Source organism: Lactuca virosa, chromosome 7 (genome assembly GCF_052849685.1).
Source record: "Lactuca virosa cultivar CGN04683 chromosome 7, Lactuca_virosa_CGN04683_v6, whole genome shotgun sequence".
NCBI classification, from domain to species: domain Eukaryota; kingdom Viridiplantae; phylum Streptophyta; class Magnoliopsida; order Asterales; family Asteraceae; genus Lactuca; species Lactuca virosa.
Window position 1 is genome coordinate 33,939,021 of NC_136432.1, and position 17,589 is coordinate 33,956,609.

Consider the following 17,589-nt stretch of genomic DNA (forward strand, 5'->3'; position numbering starts at 1 on the left):
GTTTTACTATTTATTATCTTATCATACAAAAATAAAATCCTTTATGACTTATGTTATGAATTAGTCATTTGACCATGTCCAAAACTTGGTTAATTAGACTTTCATAATTCAGTTTAACACGTATAGTTTACCATTTAATTCAACTCGTCAACCAAAACTCAGCTTATTAATAGGCCAAAGTCTAAGAACAAAACACCAATTCAAAGATGGAGAAGTTTATGCTATGCACATTAATGTTGTTTGTCATGACAGGGTTTGTTCATGTAAACGGTAAAATTTTCCATTTGGGTTCTAAATGCTCACAAACAAGGAACACAACTGGTAATTATAATACCATCTACCAAACAAACCTTAAAACCCTTTTAGATTCACTAGCCAACAACTCACCTCTTCAAGGAGGATTCATGAATACCACCATTGGAACTGGTTCTAATCAAGTTTATGGTCTTGCATGGTGTCGAGCAGATGTTTCTCCTACCACATGCTCCAAGTGTTTGAACGAAACCATTCGTGTACCTCTAAGATATTGTCCCGAAAGCAAAGGCTTGGTGATATGGTCGAGTTTGTGTAGTTTAAGGTTCTCAAACGAGAGTTTCTTTGGTGAACTTTGGAACAGGTCTTCATCATCCGGCTATGGTAGAAACACACTTGATGAAGCTTCAGTGTTTTCAAGAGGGTTTTCGATGATGGAAGCATTAGGAAGGAATGTTTCTAATCAAGCATTGATGTTTGATATTGGTGTTATTGATGTTGGGAATGATGGGAAGAGATACGGGTTGGGTCAGTGTAGTCGAGATTTGAGCAAGTTTGATTGTGAAAAGTGTTTGGAGAAGCTTCTAATGATTTATCAAAGGTTTGTATTGAATCGGACTGGGTGGGAGATGTTGGGAGTGAGTTGTGGTTTGTGGTATAGTTCTATGCCAACGATTCAGGATTGACTCTAACACCAAGACACCAATCAGCTCAGCTCAGGTACGAGTATTTTACTTTTACTTCTGACTTTTGTAGCATTTCTTTTATTCCATTGGATTGCATGACATAGAATCTACTATTATATATATATGACTTATATCTTCATTTTAATAATTATGGTTTGGATAGAATTGCAAATAGTCACAAATGGGTATATAAACTATTTGTATTTTTCACATATATTATCAGAATGTAAGAAACTCAAACTTTATGTTCACAAAATACACTTATTTATAGTTTTTTTATGGTTTCGCTTGCTTCCCTTCTTATGGTAACCTTTTTAAAACAATAACGTTTTGTAAAAGAAAAAATAGTTTGTTAGTTGTCAACCCATTTACGACATTAACCCAAATCAAAAACCATGTTCCACGGTGTCTGCAAATACAATAACCAAAATTAAAGAACAAGAAAAACTCAGAACCTAAGAAAATTGATAATTTTATTTTACCAACAAAAGATTAACGCGATAGAGAAAAGTCAAACCCACTATTAAAAATATCGAGCAAGGTCAAAATCAGGATACCTTCAAGCTAAAGTAGTTATTTTTTATTTTTTTAACGGAATTTCTTTCCAATCTACACAAAATCTGGCTACTTAAGAAAAGTCAAACATACCTCTCTTATTGATACATTATGTTCTTCCCTTTTAGCTCCTGAAATTATAAAAATAACAAATATTAAACCCAATGAACATTGAATTATTTGTCTAGACCAAAAAAAAAATTAAAAATTAAAAATTAAAAACAATGAAGATGATGTAAATGTACCTTTATTTTTTTATTTGCGGCATCTAACTGATGTTGGAGCAAAGATATTTGCTCTCTTTGAGAGGAACAAGTCTTCTATAAAAGAAGAAGGAATGGAAAAATGTTTAACATATTGGCACCTCATTATAATAGAAAGATGAGAAATTAACGTGTTAATGAAAAGACAAAACTAACCTCCATAGCAATCGATTTTAACCTCAATATACTACACTCAGCAGCAGCAGTGTGCCCTGTTCTTTCTCTTTCCTTTTCTCTGTATCTATATCTTACAATTTCAGAACCTAACTCCTGTAATTGTGACAGGTGGCGTTCACGATCTTCCCTTAGTTGAGTCAATTCATCTCTGAGGATAGCCACCTCTTTTACAGCAATTTCTTTTTGTTTCACTGCATCATCTCGTGAATCCTTTGATAATAACACAGGGTCAAATTGGGAACAAAGTATTATAATGTACTTTCAGCCAAAGTAAGAGATAAAAGACTTACTTTAGCAGAAGTGAGTTCATTTTGCAACCTCTTGTACATATTTTCTTGTGTTTTCACCTGAAACAGATGATTTGAAATCAAAAACAACATTTTGTAGTTTTACTTCTATAAATGTTGATTCACTTATTTATATTACCTTCTCATTAGCAATCGATGCATTCTGTTCAGCCTTTAAAAGTTTCTCATTTAGAGAATCTTGATTCTTTTCTAAAGCCATCCTAGCTTCTTTTTCTTTATTGTGAAAATCAATGGCATTCTAGTAATTAATACAAGAGATTTGAGATAAGAATAAGAAACAAACGAGATATGATTGATAACACAGAGTTGTTAGACTTTAAGGCTTACTAGCTTCTGTGACTCTTCATTTGACAAACTTTTTCTTAAAGAAGATATCTTGTTTTCCCATTTGATAATAGTTGAGTTCAACTCTTCCTCCTTAAGTTTAATTGCAGCCTCTGAAAACAGATAAAAAAGACTGTTAAGATGAAGTTGTTTCTTATATATTGAAGTTACTTTACTTTTACCTGCTTCCACACGTTTACTTTCTGAAGAATCCAGCAATGTACGCAAGTGATCCTTTTCTTTAACAGGATCTTCAAGATTCTCTTGAAACCATTTTATACAAACCTTGAGCTGTTTAATATACTCTCTCATCCACTCATGTTTTCCCTGAAATACAAAAGATGAATTGATGTTATACCATAAGTATATGAAATGCAGCTCAATATGCAACAGGAACAGAAATAAAGCATAAGATTACATAAGAAAGTCATACCTTTGAATCAAACTTTTTCCCTTTAAACTTATCATTCAATAGCACATCGACCTCCTCCTCCTTTGTACATTCAACAATTTCCCACTCAGAAACCTGAGTTTCAGAGGGTGCTACAGTAAAATCATTTTGATTGTTTCTTGAAGCAAGTGTTTCCCTGCATCCACTTGCAGTTGTTGAGGCCATCATCCAACCAATTTCAATTTCCCAGAGCTTATCAATAAAAGCATCATCGATGGCTTGATTATTCTGCAAGTACATTACGAGATCAAGTCAGTAACTGTTAACAAAAACCCTAAATAGAATCTATGAAACATAACCATGATTAATTCAAAAACGTTGTTGAACAATGATAGATTGCTAGAAAACATCCAAGAGATAAACGAGATTTGCGCAAATATGAATCGACTTGTATGTATGATCAAAACAATCCGGATATAATCAATGTCGGTGGACATGAAATCAGAGCTAAACAAGAATATAGCGAGAACACGATGTCCAAAACAGACTATCAACGACAATAAAAACATAGAAAACGATCAAGCAACATATACCCAAGTTATACACGAATACAAAAGCACATATTTCACAGTCACCGAACATGATTTCAAATTTAGATTAATCAGAAACTTACATTCACAGGACTGCGAGGATCAGACGGATTGTTTTGGTTCCGAGAATTCATTATTTGAATATGGAGAGCTTTGTGTGGAATTGCACCAAATTTGAAGTGAATTAAATGTAAACGATGTGTTACTGTCTATCTCCGATATCGTATCTCTCCCTAAATTTTGGAAATTTGAATCGAGGATAATCATCCAACTCGGTTGAACGTAATCTTCTATAATTTCTTCCTTGTCCACATACTAACCCAATCCAACACAATTTTTAAAATACATTAACAATTTAACTTGCACTTTGGGAAATGTACAAAAACAAAAGATTTTTATTTTTCGTTTATAGTTTTTTTTTTTCAGTTTTCGTTTTCCGTTTATACTTTTCATTGGAAAATTTAGAAAACGCGTTTAGTTAAAACTTATTCGTTTTTCATTTTTAGTTTTAGAAAATTAGAAAACGTGTTTAGATTTGTATTTTTCTATAGGTTTTCATTTTTAGAAAACGGTAGCGGTGGTAGGGTGGGGTGGAGGAGGCGGCGATGGTGGTGATGACAGACGGTAGTGGCGGCGGCGGCAATTGTGGCAGTGGTGATGATGGTGGTGGCGGTGGTGGTGGTGATGGGGTAGTGGTAGTGGTGATGGTGGTGGTGATGGTAGGTCGATGATTGTAGTAGTGGTATTGGGTAGGTGGGTGTGTGTGTGTGTGTTTGTGGGTGTAGGTATATGTGTGTGTTTGTGGGGGTGGGTAGGTGTCTGTGGGTGTGTGTGTTTAACGCCCGCAGATTTGGGCTAATCAATTTAGAGATAATAAGCGTTAAAAATGACTTTTTGATAAAAGATTATTTAGAATAAATAATCTTAACCAAAGTTATTGTATATGTCACAAGGATTCCGTACATATAAAGAACGCTAAAATCCGACTTATAACGAAGAAGTTATGACTCGTTGAAGTTTCACAAATAAACCGACACAGCTCTTCGTAACGTAAAACATAAATTTTTGATAGAATACTTTTTAGCCTTGGTAATCTAAACGAAAGTGGTAGTAGTCGTTAAACCGAGAACGTGCATATAGAGAACGTCCAAATCTGACTTCGTTTGAGGAAGTTACGATTTTTCTAAGATTTTGCATAGCAGTATACAGCCCGGAAATCGAATTTTAGATCGGTCAATTTTTAGCCAAAACAATCTAAACGAGAATTGAATATCTCGTTAATAGGAGCTCAACGATAAAAGGACAGTTGAAAACGGAGCTCGTATGCGAAAGATATATACGAAACTTAGTCCCTACTCTTCGAGCGTAGCGAATTCGATACAGATTTGTAAATTTGAGATAGAATGAGAATTAACCTATTGAGTCTAAATAAAAGTTTTAGCACTCGGAAATACCAACACATGGATATAAAGAACGTCGAGAATAGAGCTTGTATATTAAAGATATGGACGAAACTTAGTCCCTAATCTTCGAGCGCGATGAATTCGATACAGATTTGTAAATTTGAGATAGAATGAGAATTAGTCGACGGGGTCTAAATAAAAATTGTAGTACTCGGCAATACCTACACGTGGATATAAAGAACGTAGAAAACGGAGTTCGTACGTAGAAGATACGGATGAAATCCTTGGTTGACTCGACGAGTTTCCTCGCAACTCGTCGAGTTCACGCGTATCAAAGGGTTGTGGAAAAACCCTAGCCGACTAGCCGAGTCATACATCTGACTCGTCGAGCCCAAGACAATCTTCATCGGACTCGCCGAGTTGTTCATCCAACTCGTCGAGTACATGACTATCTTCATATGACTCGCCGAGTCGACCTTGCGACTCGCCAAGTTCCTTCAATCCTTTAACCATACAGATGCTTTTTAAGTCATGCAAAGGCTCCATATTGCAGATCCAGCTTCCCAACACATGTTTTATCACGTAAAGTTGCAAACTTTACGTGTATGCAAGGCTCTAATGACTCATAATGCCAAATCTAAACTTGAAATGGAGTTTAACTCAAAAGGAAGGGTTCATACTTGCTAAAGTTGTAAGCTTTATGGACCTAAGGACCAAGCAGAGTTCAGATCTGAAGTTGCAACTTCAGATCTTAGCTCATACCCAAGAATAGCTTCATAACATGATGAAAAGCCCTAATCTTCAACCCAAAAGAGATCTAGAAGGAAAGAAGGTCAAGGTAACGACTTGATACCTTCAAATGATGCTATCTGAGGTAGATTTCAGGTCCACACAAGCTCCTTGCTGCTAGCTACTTGATCTTCAAGTTCCCTTCTCCAAGAATCTTCTTCCAAGGCTTGAAACACACAAATGGAGCACACACACACGTATTAGGGTTTTGCTGAACTCTCTAGAGGCTGCAAAGGGAGGCTAAGGGTAAATGATCCTTTAAATAGGATGCAAAACCCCGGAATTTAGGGTTTCATCCTCCAGTTCCTACTCGTCGAGTCCCTTATTGGACTCGGCGAGTAGGTCACTAAAACACGCGACCCAACCCGCTGCTACTCGACGAGTAAGGCAACCAACTCGTCGAGTAGACCTTGAAAACAAGAAAATTATTATATTAATTCAATACCTAAGAATCGGGGTGTTACATAATGTGCCAGCCCGCCCCGATTCTCAGGTATTGAATTCTTACGAAAAAGGGTTTTATGGTAACTATAGGTGGTGGAGTTCGTGTTGGTGATCCGGGAGTTGAGCTTTCTAGTTTCAGACGACAGTTGTGAGGTAAGTTATCCTCACTATACTAAGGGGTCTAAGGCACCAAGGCCGGCCCATTGGATATGTTATCCTAGCAGTGTTAGATGTTGAGTATGAGTTAGTGATGCATGCTAGTGGTTATGCCAGTTAGGTAGACCTGTAGGACTACCTGTGATGTTATATGATTATTGCATGCTCAGTGGTTATGTTATATGTTATATGTTATGTGGGATGGGTTGAGGTTGTACTGCCCCGTGCGGTAGCCAACAAACCCTAGGAGCATTCCAGTTACGGGCTAAGGGAGACTCGTACTGTGGGCTCGGGAGCATTCCAGTTACGGGCTAAGGGAGACTCGTACTGTGGGCTCAATGGCAAGCCAGATGTGAGTTGTGGGCCCGTAAGGCAATCCAGACTCACACTATCGGCCCAGGGGGTAATCCAGTCTGTAAAGCTATGGACCCAGTACATGTTGTTGTTTATATATGTGTTATGTACAGTGTATCGGTATTTTGGGGGAACTCACTAAGCTCTCGGGCTTACAGTTTCAGTTTATTGTTTCAGGTACATCATGGGATCGCGGCAAGGCGAAGGCGTGATCGTACAGCTCCTCATGTTTTGTTTATGTTTCTGGGAAAACTCTGATATTATACATTTTGAAAACCAGTGTGTAATGTTTTTGATGAATTTGGAATGAGTGTGAAACTTAAATTTTGAAGAAAAAAAATTATGGGTGTTACACATTAACACATAACTTCGACTTGGGACTTCAAGGGGCGATTTTGGGAGATCATATCACTACTTAGCACTTTGGAAACACTTTAATTTGCATTTTGTAAGTTGATTTGAAGATCAAACTTGTTGAATTTGTAGTTTGATTTAGCCATGTGTGGCTAACTTCTCTATCATTTCCGATTCCAGATTTCTAAGTGTTTGTTGTTAGATTGTAATTTGCACTTGATTTTATGTTTATCATCTAGTAATCTTTGATTTGGTCTTAAATATATGTTTGATGGATCTCTTTTCACTTGATCAACGAATTAGGGTTCTTATCAATCTAGTTAGTCAAATTGTGAAATTCGTATATGTTTTATGATTTGCTGCTAATAACATGCACTTGATTGGTTGTAAATAGATCAAAATTAGTGTAATCAAAGATTAGATATTCATATTCCCGAACTTATGAGGAATGTTGGACATTGTTGGTAATTGTTGTAAGAATTTAATGTCATTTAATGATTTGATGCAAGAGCTTATTTGAATTGAATCAATTAAATGAAGTTTTATTTGAAGAACATATTTTGAATGAAACACCTTTGTTAACTTGGATATTAGAGCTTATTAATATCTACATTACCAACCTAGATTGAACATGAATTACAGTCATATTACATCTTCCAACACAACACATGTATATGAATCACAAATGGAAATGTATTTATCTTATTGCATTTTAGTATTAATTTTGTTTGTTTATGAAGTTTAATTTGAATTCAAACACAACCCCCCATTTTAACATTGATTTATGAGTTGTGAGAATATAGCTACATAAGAAGCTCTGTATTCCTGTGGACCGACCCTGCTTACTCTATACAATCTTTAGTGTAAGTAGTAGCAGTGACTTGTATTTTATTGTTATTATTTTATCTCATTATTTGTTGGTTTGACAACCAAACAATAACATCATAATAAGACTTCGAATGTGCAAATATGCAGAAAATATCAATGTACTTTATTCTTTTTATCAATATAAGAAATATACTTTATCTTTTTTCCCCTAATAGCAATGTACTTACATATTTTAATGATAATAGCAACATACTTACATTTTCTTGGTACATAATTGCAAATTTCCTTAGAAAACTTTACTAATAACTAATAGATAAAATTGCAAAGATGGTCCCTCTGGTTGTCAAAATTATATGATTTTGGTCCAAAAATGTTTTGTGGTGCAAAAGTAATCCAATTTTGGATACTTTGTGCATTTTTTGTCCAAAAAATGTTAACTTTAACAGTTTGGTTGTTAAATTTTTCAAAATGACAATTTACCCTTAGGTACCATTTCTGCAACCAAAATATAAGGACTATTTCTACATCTCTTCTTTTGAATTTTATTCAATTATTATACATTAAATCTTTTTTTAATTTCATTTTATTAGATTACATTTTTTTAGTAATATATTAATAAATATCATTTTTAATATATAATATTTATATATTAATAAATAATACTGGATTTGATTATTAATTACATTTAGTTAATTATTTTTTAATTTCTTTTTTAATAGAATATTTATTTTTATTGGATTATTATATATTAATTAATATTATTTAAATATATAATATTAATATATTAAAAAATATTACTGATTATAAATTTCTTTTTTATTAGATTAATTCTTTTTTATTGGATTATAAGTTACAAATAAAAATTATTTTTAATATATAATATTTATATATTAATAAATGTTATTTTAATGGATTACTGTTTTAATTGTTTTTAATTGTTTTCTTCATTTTTTTAAATAAAAAACGCAAAGAAAATCACACGCAACAACATCTCCTAATTTATTATAAATATTTGGAAGATAACATATTTTTGACAACACCACCATCATCACCCAGTCCGGTACTAATGGGATGAGTAAAAAAATTTTAAAATAAATTAGGATGGTGGTGGTGTTGTCCAAAACTATAATAAAAAAAAGTCCAAACAATATGGTGAGGATTGTGCGATCAATAACTTAGGAGTATGTGCGATGGGGGTAGGGGTGTAAATGAGCCGAGCCGAGCCCGAGTCTGACCAAGCTCGAGCTCGGCTCGTTTAATTTTGAGGAAGCTCGAGCTCGCTTCGAGCCATAAAATGAAGCTCGAGCTCGGCTCGTGAACAATTTAGTGGGCTCGCGAGCCTAATCGAGCCTAAACGAGCCTCTCTCTCTCTCTCTCTCTCTCTCTCTCTATATATATATATATATATATATATATATATATATATATATATATATATATATATATATATATATATATATATATATATATATATATATATATGCATGCATGCATGTATGTATAAAGCTCGTTTAGGCTCGTGAGCCCACTAATTGAAGCTCGGCTCGAGCTCGTTTAATAAACGAGCCTCATATTTAGGCTCGAGCTCGGCTCAGGCTCGTTTAATTCGATCTCGAGTCGAGCTTTTAACGAGTCGATCCCGAGTAGCTCACGAGTAGCTCGGCTCACTTACAGCCCTAGATGGGGGAGACGTATAATGTCGAGAAAGAGTCGGACTACTACGTCATATTACAAGAGATCTTAGAGATTAGGTATTATGACATCAGACTCTCGATTGTTGTACTGTTTAATTATATATGGTTTGATAACAAATACGGTGTAATAGTCAACAAAACAACTTGATCGATGTCAAACCCAACCCTTGACTTCAAACTGACCACCTTTTTTATTTGTCATCACAAAACAAGTGTTTATACACCATACCCTTCAATGACAAAGGAGACGAAGATAAGTGGACGGTTATCAAGACAAAACCAAGAGAGGTATTTAAAGTCACTGAAGCTGAAATGGAAGCAGATGAAATCTTTCAGGTTGAAGAGCAGTTTGAGTCACCCCTTTACTATAACTCGTACAGAACGATTGCACCTAACCTCAACTACAAAGATGTATGACCAAATATCTAATGACGAGAATGAGGGATCCGGGGAGGAAGACAAAGAAGAGGAAGATTTTAAAGACATAGATGATGAAAACGAGTTGTTTAATTTAGACTATTAATTTCTTTTAGTTATTTTTTTTAATTTCATTTTTTTGGGATTAATTTTTTTTTTATTTTTTTTTTTGGATAACACCACCACCATCTTAATTTATTTATTAAAAAAAAGTTCACTTATCCCACCTATGCCAAATTAGGTGATGGTGGTAGTGATATCAAAAATATGTTATCTTCCAAATATTTAAAATAAATTAAGAAATGTGTGGTGAGTGAGATTTTTTTAGGTTTTTTTATTTAAAATAATAAAGAAAATAATGAAAAGAAATTAAAAACAATTAAAACATAGTAATACAATAAAATAATATTTATTAATATATAAACATTATATATTAAAAAAATAATTGTTAATAAATTATAATCCAATTAAAAAACTAATCTAATAAAAAAGAAATTATAACTCAATAAAGTAATATTTTTTAATATATAAATATTAGAAATTTAAAATAATACTTATTAATAAATAATAATACAATAAAATAGAAATAAACCCTTAAAAAGAAATTAAAAAATAATTAACTAAATATAAACTCATAATACAATAAACAAATATTTTTAAATATATAAATATTATATATTAAAAATAATAATTATTAATATATAATAATATAATAGAAAAATAATCTAATAAAAAAAATTTAAAAGAATTAATGTATAATAATTGAACAAAATTTAAATAAAGAGATGCACAAATGGTCCTTGTAGTTTGGTTGTAGAAATGGCCCCTGAAGATAAAATTGGTATTTTAAAAAAGTTAACAGTCAAGTTGTTAAAGTTAACATTTTTGGACCAAAAATGCACAAGGTATCAAAAATTGGACCACTTTTGCACCACAAAACAATTTTGAACCAAAATCACATAATTTTGACAACCACAGGGACCATTTTTACAATTTTGTCAAACTAATAACTAAAAATAGCAATGAACTTACATTTTTTTTTATAGATAGTAGCAATATGTAACAAATAAAGTACAATACCAATATAAACAGTGAAAGGTAAGTAGATTGCTATTATCCGTGAAGAAATGAAAGTATGTTGTTCTTCCATGCAAATTTCCCTTTGTTAAAATGAGAATAGAAAAAATACCACTTTGAACTACATCAACTTATACAACCCTTGAGCTCCTACAATTATAAAACCATTAAATTCAAATAAGCAACTTGAGTTATTTGTCAAAACATAATTAAAAAATAAAATGTTCTTACTCAATCTCTCCCCTTCAAAAAGTTGACCTGCTTCCAGCAATTGGTCCTCTAATTTTGAAACAATCCGTTTTTGGTCCTCGTATTTTCTTCTTATCTCTAATGAAGATAAATCCACCATCTATTTGGAAAAATAGTAATCAGCCACAGTTTTTTGAAAGTTAACTATATACTTGATAGAGAATGTGCTATGGGTCTTATATAAATATATGGGTAAACATGGGGGACTTAATTGTAATATCTATAGCATAAATAGAGTAGTGATAGGAGTAGTGATGTATTGAGTATTTTGTAGCTTTGAGTATCGGCTTTAGCTTGGGCAGGAGGTTTCGCTTGAGAGAACTTCTCTGATTAGGGCAGGAGGACAATCATTTGGATTTCCTTTCTGATTTGTTCTTATTTCCATTTAGTAATCAAATAGCTACCTAGATCTATATATCTCATATTTTAGTTTCATTTATCTGTTATTGGATTCACGTTCTTATCAATTGGTTCCGTTGCCGGGAAATCGAATCAACCATGGTTACACCGGAGTCTCAAACTGTTACTCAACTTGAAGCAAGGATGGATGCGTGTGATAAGAAACTTGAATCGATCAGTTAAGGGATCTTACCTCTTCAATGAGATCGATGTGTGAGGCTCTTAATAACCTACCCAAATCACTCGAAAAAATGACGGAAGGCTTACATCGACCCACATGCAAGCATTTTACTCCAACTATGGAGACAGAGACTTCATTCTTCAGGGGACCAGCCATTAGCAACGATTACACTCTAATCGATGACTTAGGATCGTTGAATCAGGAGGGGGATGTAGAAGAATACATAGAGAAATTCCAAGCCCTATCAGCTTTTCTTCCATACCAATAAGAGGAACAACGACTTGGAATATTTATTCGTGGTTTGCAAGCGGACATAAAGAACTGGCTTAGATTACTCCGACCGACCACCTGTGAGAAAGCAATTGATCTCGCCCGACATGTTGCCACCGCCATCACCGCTCCGGGAGAACGTACAAGCGTGAATGGTAAGGTATCGAACTATACTTCTGGCTCCATTTTCAATTCGCACTATAGCCCTCATGATTTGACCGAGCAGTCAATTGGGCCTAATTCACAGACCACTGAAGCATTCCTGCCCAATACTGCGTATCTTCAATTACCACTAAAACCCTACAAATTGCCAAAATTGATTGTCATCTCTATTTGTAATGTCATTACTACGAGCCTGTTTAAACAAGAAGGGGAAGACGAGGATTCAAATTTGAAATGTAATTATTCAACTTTCTTGAAATCTATGACTTCGAATTCTGAGTGGGAAACCAAAACACAGCATCATGATCTTCACGATGAGGACTCTTGTCTTACCGTGAATTTAAAAGACGAATTACTTGTACCTGAAATCTCCCTGCGGTCTATTGATCGCTTAATCCAATTTTATAAACCCACGTGTAAGATAAAAGCATCAGATATATACCAAGAATTGGCTACCAGTAGTATTAAAAACTCTAGTTTGAACAACAGAATTCATGGAATTCTCTTTGAAAATCGATGCAAATCCCTCAAAATGGTTGAGACACTATTATATTTGGATTGTTTGAAGAAATGGGCATGTGTTACTGGTTATTCAAATCTTGTTTTCATGAAGGATGATACAACCAAAGCTTATGGAGACCATGAAGCCAACAGTTGGGCCCATCAGAAGATCTTATTGTTGCGAGAAGCTATGAAATTCTTCCATAAAGATAAGATAGAGATTGCTAAACGGAAATTAAACACCAGATTGAAGGGGGACAAGGTCATCCCTACAGTCATACTAAAATATGGAATTGGAGAGAAGGGAAAAACCGCATCTGGTAATGAAGGTTCCATCCCTGCAAATGCTACACTACAAATAATATCATGGAGGGTCCCTACAGATATTACAGATGACAAGAAAGTCCTCCAAAAAAGCTTGGAAGAAGGGGCGGGATTCCAGCTCCCAAATGAAGGGGTTGTTTTTCAATTTAAGTTGGTAGATAAAGAGCAGGAAGTTGATAGGCTTGAAGAAGTTGTGATGATGATGAAGAAAGGTGAAGTAGCTCTTCTGAGTATTGCACCAGAATATGCTTTTGGTTTTATCGGTTTCAAGCAAAAATTAGCAGTATTGCCGCCTAATGCCACTGGTACATATGAAATCGAGCTTGTCTCTTTTCTTAAGGACAAAGAATCCTGGGACATGAACACCACCAAAGAGAAGATTATAACTTTTGGCAAATATAAGAAAGAAGTGGAAGAATACCGAGCTATGCTCAAGCTTTTCATCTATTATACCTTAAAGGTTGCTATAAAGTGCAGAAAGTTGTCATCTTTTGGCCGGCCATCAATGAAAGAAGTTGTGTTTATTGAATCCAATGAAAGAGAGGAAACTAGTTGTGTTGACAGCAAGGTAAAACAAAGGAAGCAATGGCTGATTCCATGGCAACAATGTCCCATCAAAGAAGCAAAAGTGCCTTTCAAACAAAAAGTCAATTTCCTAACTCCCGGCTTGAGGACAAGCCTCTTCTTCAAGACGGTGGTATTGATAGAGAATGTGCTATGGGTCTTATATAAATATATGGGTAAACATGGGGGACTTAATTGTAATATCTATAGCATAAATAGAGTAGTGATAGGAGTAGTGAGGTATTGAGTATTTTGTAGCTTTGAGTATCGGCTTTAGCTTGGGCAGGAGGTTTCTCTTGAGAGAACTTCTTTGATTAGGGCAGGAGGACAATCATTTGGATTTCCTTTCTGATTTGTTCTTATTTCCATTTAGTAATCAAATAGCTACCTAGATCTATATATCTCATATTTTAGTTTCATTTATCTGTTATTGGATTCACGTTCTTATCAATACTTAACACACCAATAAAGATGAGAGTAATTTACATTTTTGGTCCGTATTTGTAGTTCTTGTAACATTTTTGGTTCATGTTCCAATTAAATGACTATTTTGAGTCCCTGAGTGTAGCTGTTTTTTGCAATTTTGTAGCCAAAAATACAGTTTTTTTCTTGGAAAAGTGATAAAGACGTTACAAAAATCACAAATAAGGACCAATATTTGAAGAGAAAACATTTTGAGAGCAAATTTGAAAAAATCAGTTATACTCAGGGACCAAAAATGTAATCTACTCTAAAGATAATGGAAATGTACCTTAAGCTTTTCATTTGCAGCTGCTAACTGATGTTCTAGCACAGATATTTTCTCTGTTTGAGCACAATACTTCTATAAAAAGAAGAGAGAGTATGTTAAACAGAATTATTAGAAATTAATGAGCCAGTGAAAAGACAAAAGTAACCTCCAAAACAACTGTTGGGAACAATCAGGAAAAAAATATTGAGATGAAAGACAAACATTAACAGAAGTGAACTCCTGCTGCAAGAAGTTGTAATGTTTCTTTAAAGTGATGTGATTTTCCAAGATTGCAGCTTTCTCTTTTACAAAATGTTTGTTTGCATCAATGGCAGTAAAAAGTTGATTTTGAAGTTCGGTATTGTACTCTTGCAAAATCTTGTTCATGTCTTGTTGAGTTTTCACCGAAAGAAGACAATCTGAAATCAGAAATATGTTTTGTACGTAGTTTTATTTCAATGATTTTAGATTCTTTAATTTATATCACCTCCTCTTCAGCAGTTGATGCATTCTGTTTAGCCTGTAGAAGCTCTTCCTTTAAAGAATCTTGATTCTTTTCTAAAGCCTCCTAGCTTCTTTTTCTTTATTGAGAAAATCAATGGCATTCTAGTAATTACACAAAAGATGTAAAGTAAAATAAAACAAAAAGAGAAGGTAATGAGACAACATTACAGAGAGTTGTGAGATGAGATCATAAGGCTTACTAGCTTTTGTGACTCTTCATTTGCCAAACTTTCTTTCAAGGAGGAAATTTTCTTTTCCAATTTGGAAATAGTTGAATTTAACTCTTCTTCCTTGATTTTCATTGCAGCCTCTGTAAACAGATAAGGCTTAATAGATTCAACAATTTCCCACTCAGAAACATCAACAGCTTGATTATTCTGCAAGTACATTAGGAGCTCACGTCAGTAACTGTTAACAAAAACCCTAAATAGAATCTATGAAACATAAACATGATTAATTCAAAAACGTTGTTGAACAACAATACATTCTTATTAAACGTTCATCGTTGATAGATTGCTAGAAAAGATCCAAGAGATGATCCGATATGTGCAAATATGAATCGACTTGTATGTATAATAAAAAAACCAATGTCGGTAGACATGAAAACAATCATAGAAAACGTCAAAACGATGTAGCGACATATACGCAAGTTATACACGAATACAAAATCACATATTTCACAATCACCGAACATGATTTCAAACTTATAGGAGTATTATTCAGAAACCTACATTCACAGGACTGTGAGGATCAGACGACTTGTTTTGGTTCCGAGAATTCATTGTCATCTGGTTACTGTCTCTCTCCGATACCATTTGAATACGAAGAGCTCTGAAATTGCACCAAATTTGAAGTGAATCAAATGGAAACGATGCGTTTACTGTCTCTCTCCGATATCGTATATTCGTATCTCTCCCAAAATTTTGGAATCGAGAAGAATCATCGACTCGATCAAACGTAATCTTCTATAAGCTCTTCCTTATCCACAACTTAACTCAACTTATATATTATTAAATAAATATGATTTATAATTATCTTTTATTTTATTTAAAATTATGGAAAAGTTACCTCCAAAATTAGCAAGTGGCAAATAGTGTAGGGGTTATTTCCGTAACTTATCATTTACTATTCATAGTTTGACTATGAATAGTAATATAAGTGTGAATTTGGAAATAAGAATGGATGGTGGTTAATATTATAATATATATATGTTAATTTTGGAATGAAGAATGGATGGTAGGCGCCTACAAATCTTTTTCGCCTACAATTTTGGACATTTTTTTTTTCTTTCCTTTCATATTACATTCCCTTTGGCTATAAATAGCCTAAGCCATTTTCATCATAAACACACGAACCAAAATCAAAGTATATATAGAAAAGCATTAAATATATATACTTATACACCACCGTGTATTTTAGCTCTCTCACTCTATTTGTAATCTCTTTCATAATCCCTGTAAACACTGCAAATTATAGTGAATTGTTTCTCGGCTTCCTCCGCCCGTGGTTTTTTTCCCGATTTGGGTTTCCACGTAAATTCCTGTGTCTCTATTCTATTTATTTTATTCGTATTACGTTGTGATTATTACGCTTTGATAATTTTTGATCCCATTCCGCATTGAGCTAATATTATTTAAGTCAATTCGTATCCGTCGTATTTTACAACAATTGGTATCAGAGCATCCGGGTTGTAATATTAGCTCATTGGGATCATTTTATCAAGTAATTAATCATGTCTTCGGTAAAATACGATATTCCACTACTGGATCGTAACACACGATTTCCGTTGTGGCAAGTAAAGATGAGAGACATTCTCATTCAGATGGATTTACACAAGGCGCTATTGGGTTTCAATAAGATGCCCGATACATGGACCGAAGAAGAAAAGGAGATGAAAGATCTGAAGGTTTTATCCCAGATTCGTTTGCACTTGTCAAACGATGTTTTGCAAGATGTTCTAAAAGAAACGTCAGCGGATTCTTTATGGCTAAAGTTGGAGCAACTGTTGATGACCAAGAGCTTACCAAACAAGTTGCATTTGAAGCAACGGTTGTTCAATCTCAAGATGATTGAAGGAGGCTCTTTAGCTGAACATATATCCACATTTAAAGAGTTAGTAAATAACTTAGAGAATATGGATGTTCAGTATGAAGATGAAGACTTGGCTCTATTCTTACTATCGTCGTTGCCAGAATCCTATAGCCATTTTCGTGATACTATTATCTATAGCCGTGACACTCTAGTTTTAGATGAAGTCTATACAGCTTTGGATTCAAAAGAGAAGATGAAGCATATTACTGGTGGTGGTTCAAGTGATGCTAAAGCCGAAGGTTTGAATGCCAGAGGAAGAACAACAGAGAGAAATAGAACTTCTCAATCTTCCAACAGAACCAGATCCAAGTCAAAAGGCAAACGAAAGTTTTGCAACTATTGTCACAAGAAGGGACATGTGCTTGAAGAATGCTTCAAGTTGAAGAACAAAGAAAAAGAGAAGACGGCAGCAAATGGTAAACAAGCTAGCACTTCGGGTGAAGCCGATCTAGCTGAGGTCGAAGGTATTGGAGAACTTTTGACAGTTTATTCAGATAAACTGGATTCCACTGGTGATTGGATACTCGACTCTGGTTGTACTTTTCATATGTG

At 34.1% G+C, this 17,589-nt stretch overlaps 3 protein-coding genes across 4 annotated transcripts; 1 reads left to right on the plus strand and 2 right to left on the minus strand.

Moving 5' to 3' along the window:
* Positions 1 to 199: 199 nt before the first annotated feature.
* On the minus strand, positions 200 to 3,886 carry LOC145125198 (kinesin-like protein KIN-14C). Of its 2 annotated transcripts, XM_079060694.1 has the most exons (10): positions 3,630 to 3,886; positions 2,999 to 3,244; positions 2,748 to 2,892; positions 2,569 to 2,678; positions 2,360 to 2,479; positions 2,224 to 2,280; positions 1,913 to 2,143; positions 1,739 to 1,813; positions 1,587 to 1,624; positions 200 to 1,347 (listed from the first exon to the last, which is right to left on the minus strand). In XM_079060694.1, the coding sequence occupies exons 1-9, from the start codon at positions 3,678 to 3,680 to the stop codon at positions 1,592 to 1,594; spliced, it is 1,068 nt and encodes a 355-aa protein (XP_078916820.1). In that variant the 5' UTR covers positions 3,681 to 3,886; the 3' UTR covers positions 200 to 1,347; positions 1,587 to 1,591. The 2 variants fall into 2 exon arrangements, with proteins under 2 accessions (XP_078916820.1, XP_078916819.1); XM_079060693.1 differs by lacking the exon at positions 200 to 1,347 and having other exon boundaries at positions 1,395 to 1,624.
* Positions 207 to 938, plus strand: LOC145126535 (antimicrobial ginkbilobin-2-like protein). The gene has a single exon (XM_079061886.1). It carries the CDS (start codon positions 207 to 209, stop codon positions 936 to 938), a length of 732 nt encoding a protein of 243 aa, XP_078918012.1.
* Positions 3,887 to 10,969: 7,083 nt separating the features above from the next.
* LOC145127842 (uncharacterized) lies at positions 10,970 to 15,922 on the minus strand. The gene is made up of 5 exons (XM_079062963.1): positions 15,678 to 15,922; positions 15,147 to 15,323; positions 14,464 to 14,535; positions 11,294 to 11,411; positions 10,970 to 11,212 (listed from the first exon to the last, which is right to left on the minus strand). The coding sequence occupies exons 1-5, from the start codon at positions 15,759 to 15,761 to the stop codon at positions 11,184 to 11,186; spliced, it is 480 nt and encodes a 159-aa protein (XP_078919089.1). The 5' UTR covers positions 15,762 to 15,922; the 3' UTR covers positions 10,970 to 11,183.
* Between the last annotated feature and the right edge of the window lie 1,667 nt (positions 15,923 to 17,589).

Coding starts and splice junctions, on each gene's coding strand:
- LOC145126535 (XM_079061886.1), top strand. CDS start 207: ATGGAGAAGTTTATGCTATGCACATTAATGTTGTTTGTCATGACAGGG.
- LOC145125198 (XM_079060694.1), bottom strand. CDS start 3,680: ATGAATTCTCGGAACCAAAACAATCCGTCTGATCCTCGCAGTCCTGTG. Junction 2,893..2,998: donor GGAAAAAGTTTGATTCAAAG/GTATGACTTTCT, acceptor TTTGTATTTCAG/GGAAAACATGAGTGGATGAG. Junction 2,679..2,747: donor AAGTAAACGTGTGGAAGCAG/GTAAAAGTAAAG, acceptor ATCTGTTTTCAG/AGGCTGCAATTAAACTTAAG.
- LOC145127842 (XM_079062963.1), bottom strand. CDS start 15,761: ATGGTATCGGAGAGAGACAGTAACCAGATGACAATGAATTCTCGGAAC. Junction 11,412..14,463: donor CTGCAAATGAAAAGCTTAAG/GTACATTTCCAT, acceptor TTTTCCAAATAG/ATGGTGGATTTATCTTCATT. Junction 11,213..11,293: donor TTTTGAAGGGGAGAGATTGA/GTAAGAACATTT, acceptor TTATAATTGTAG/GAGCTCAAGGGTTGTATAAG.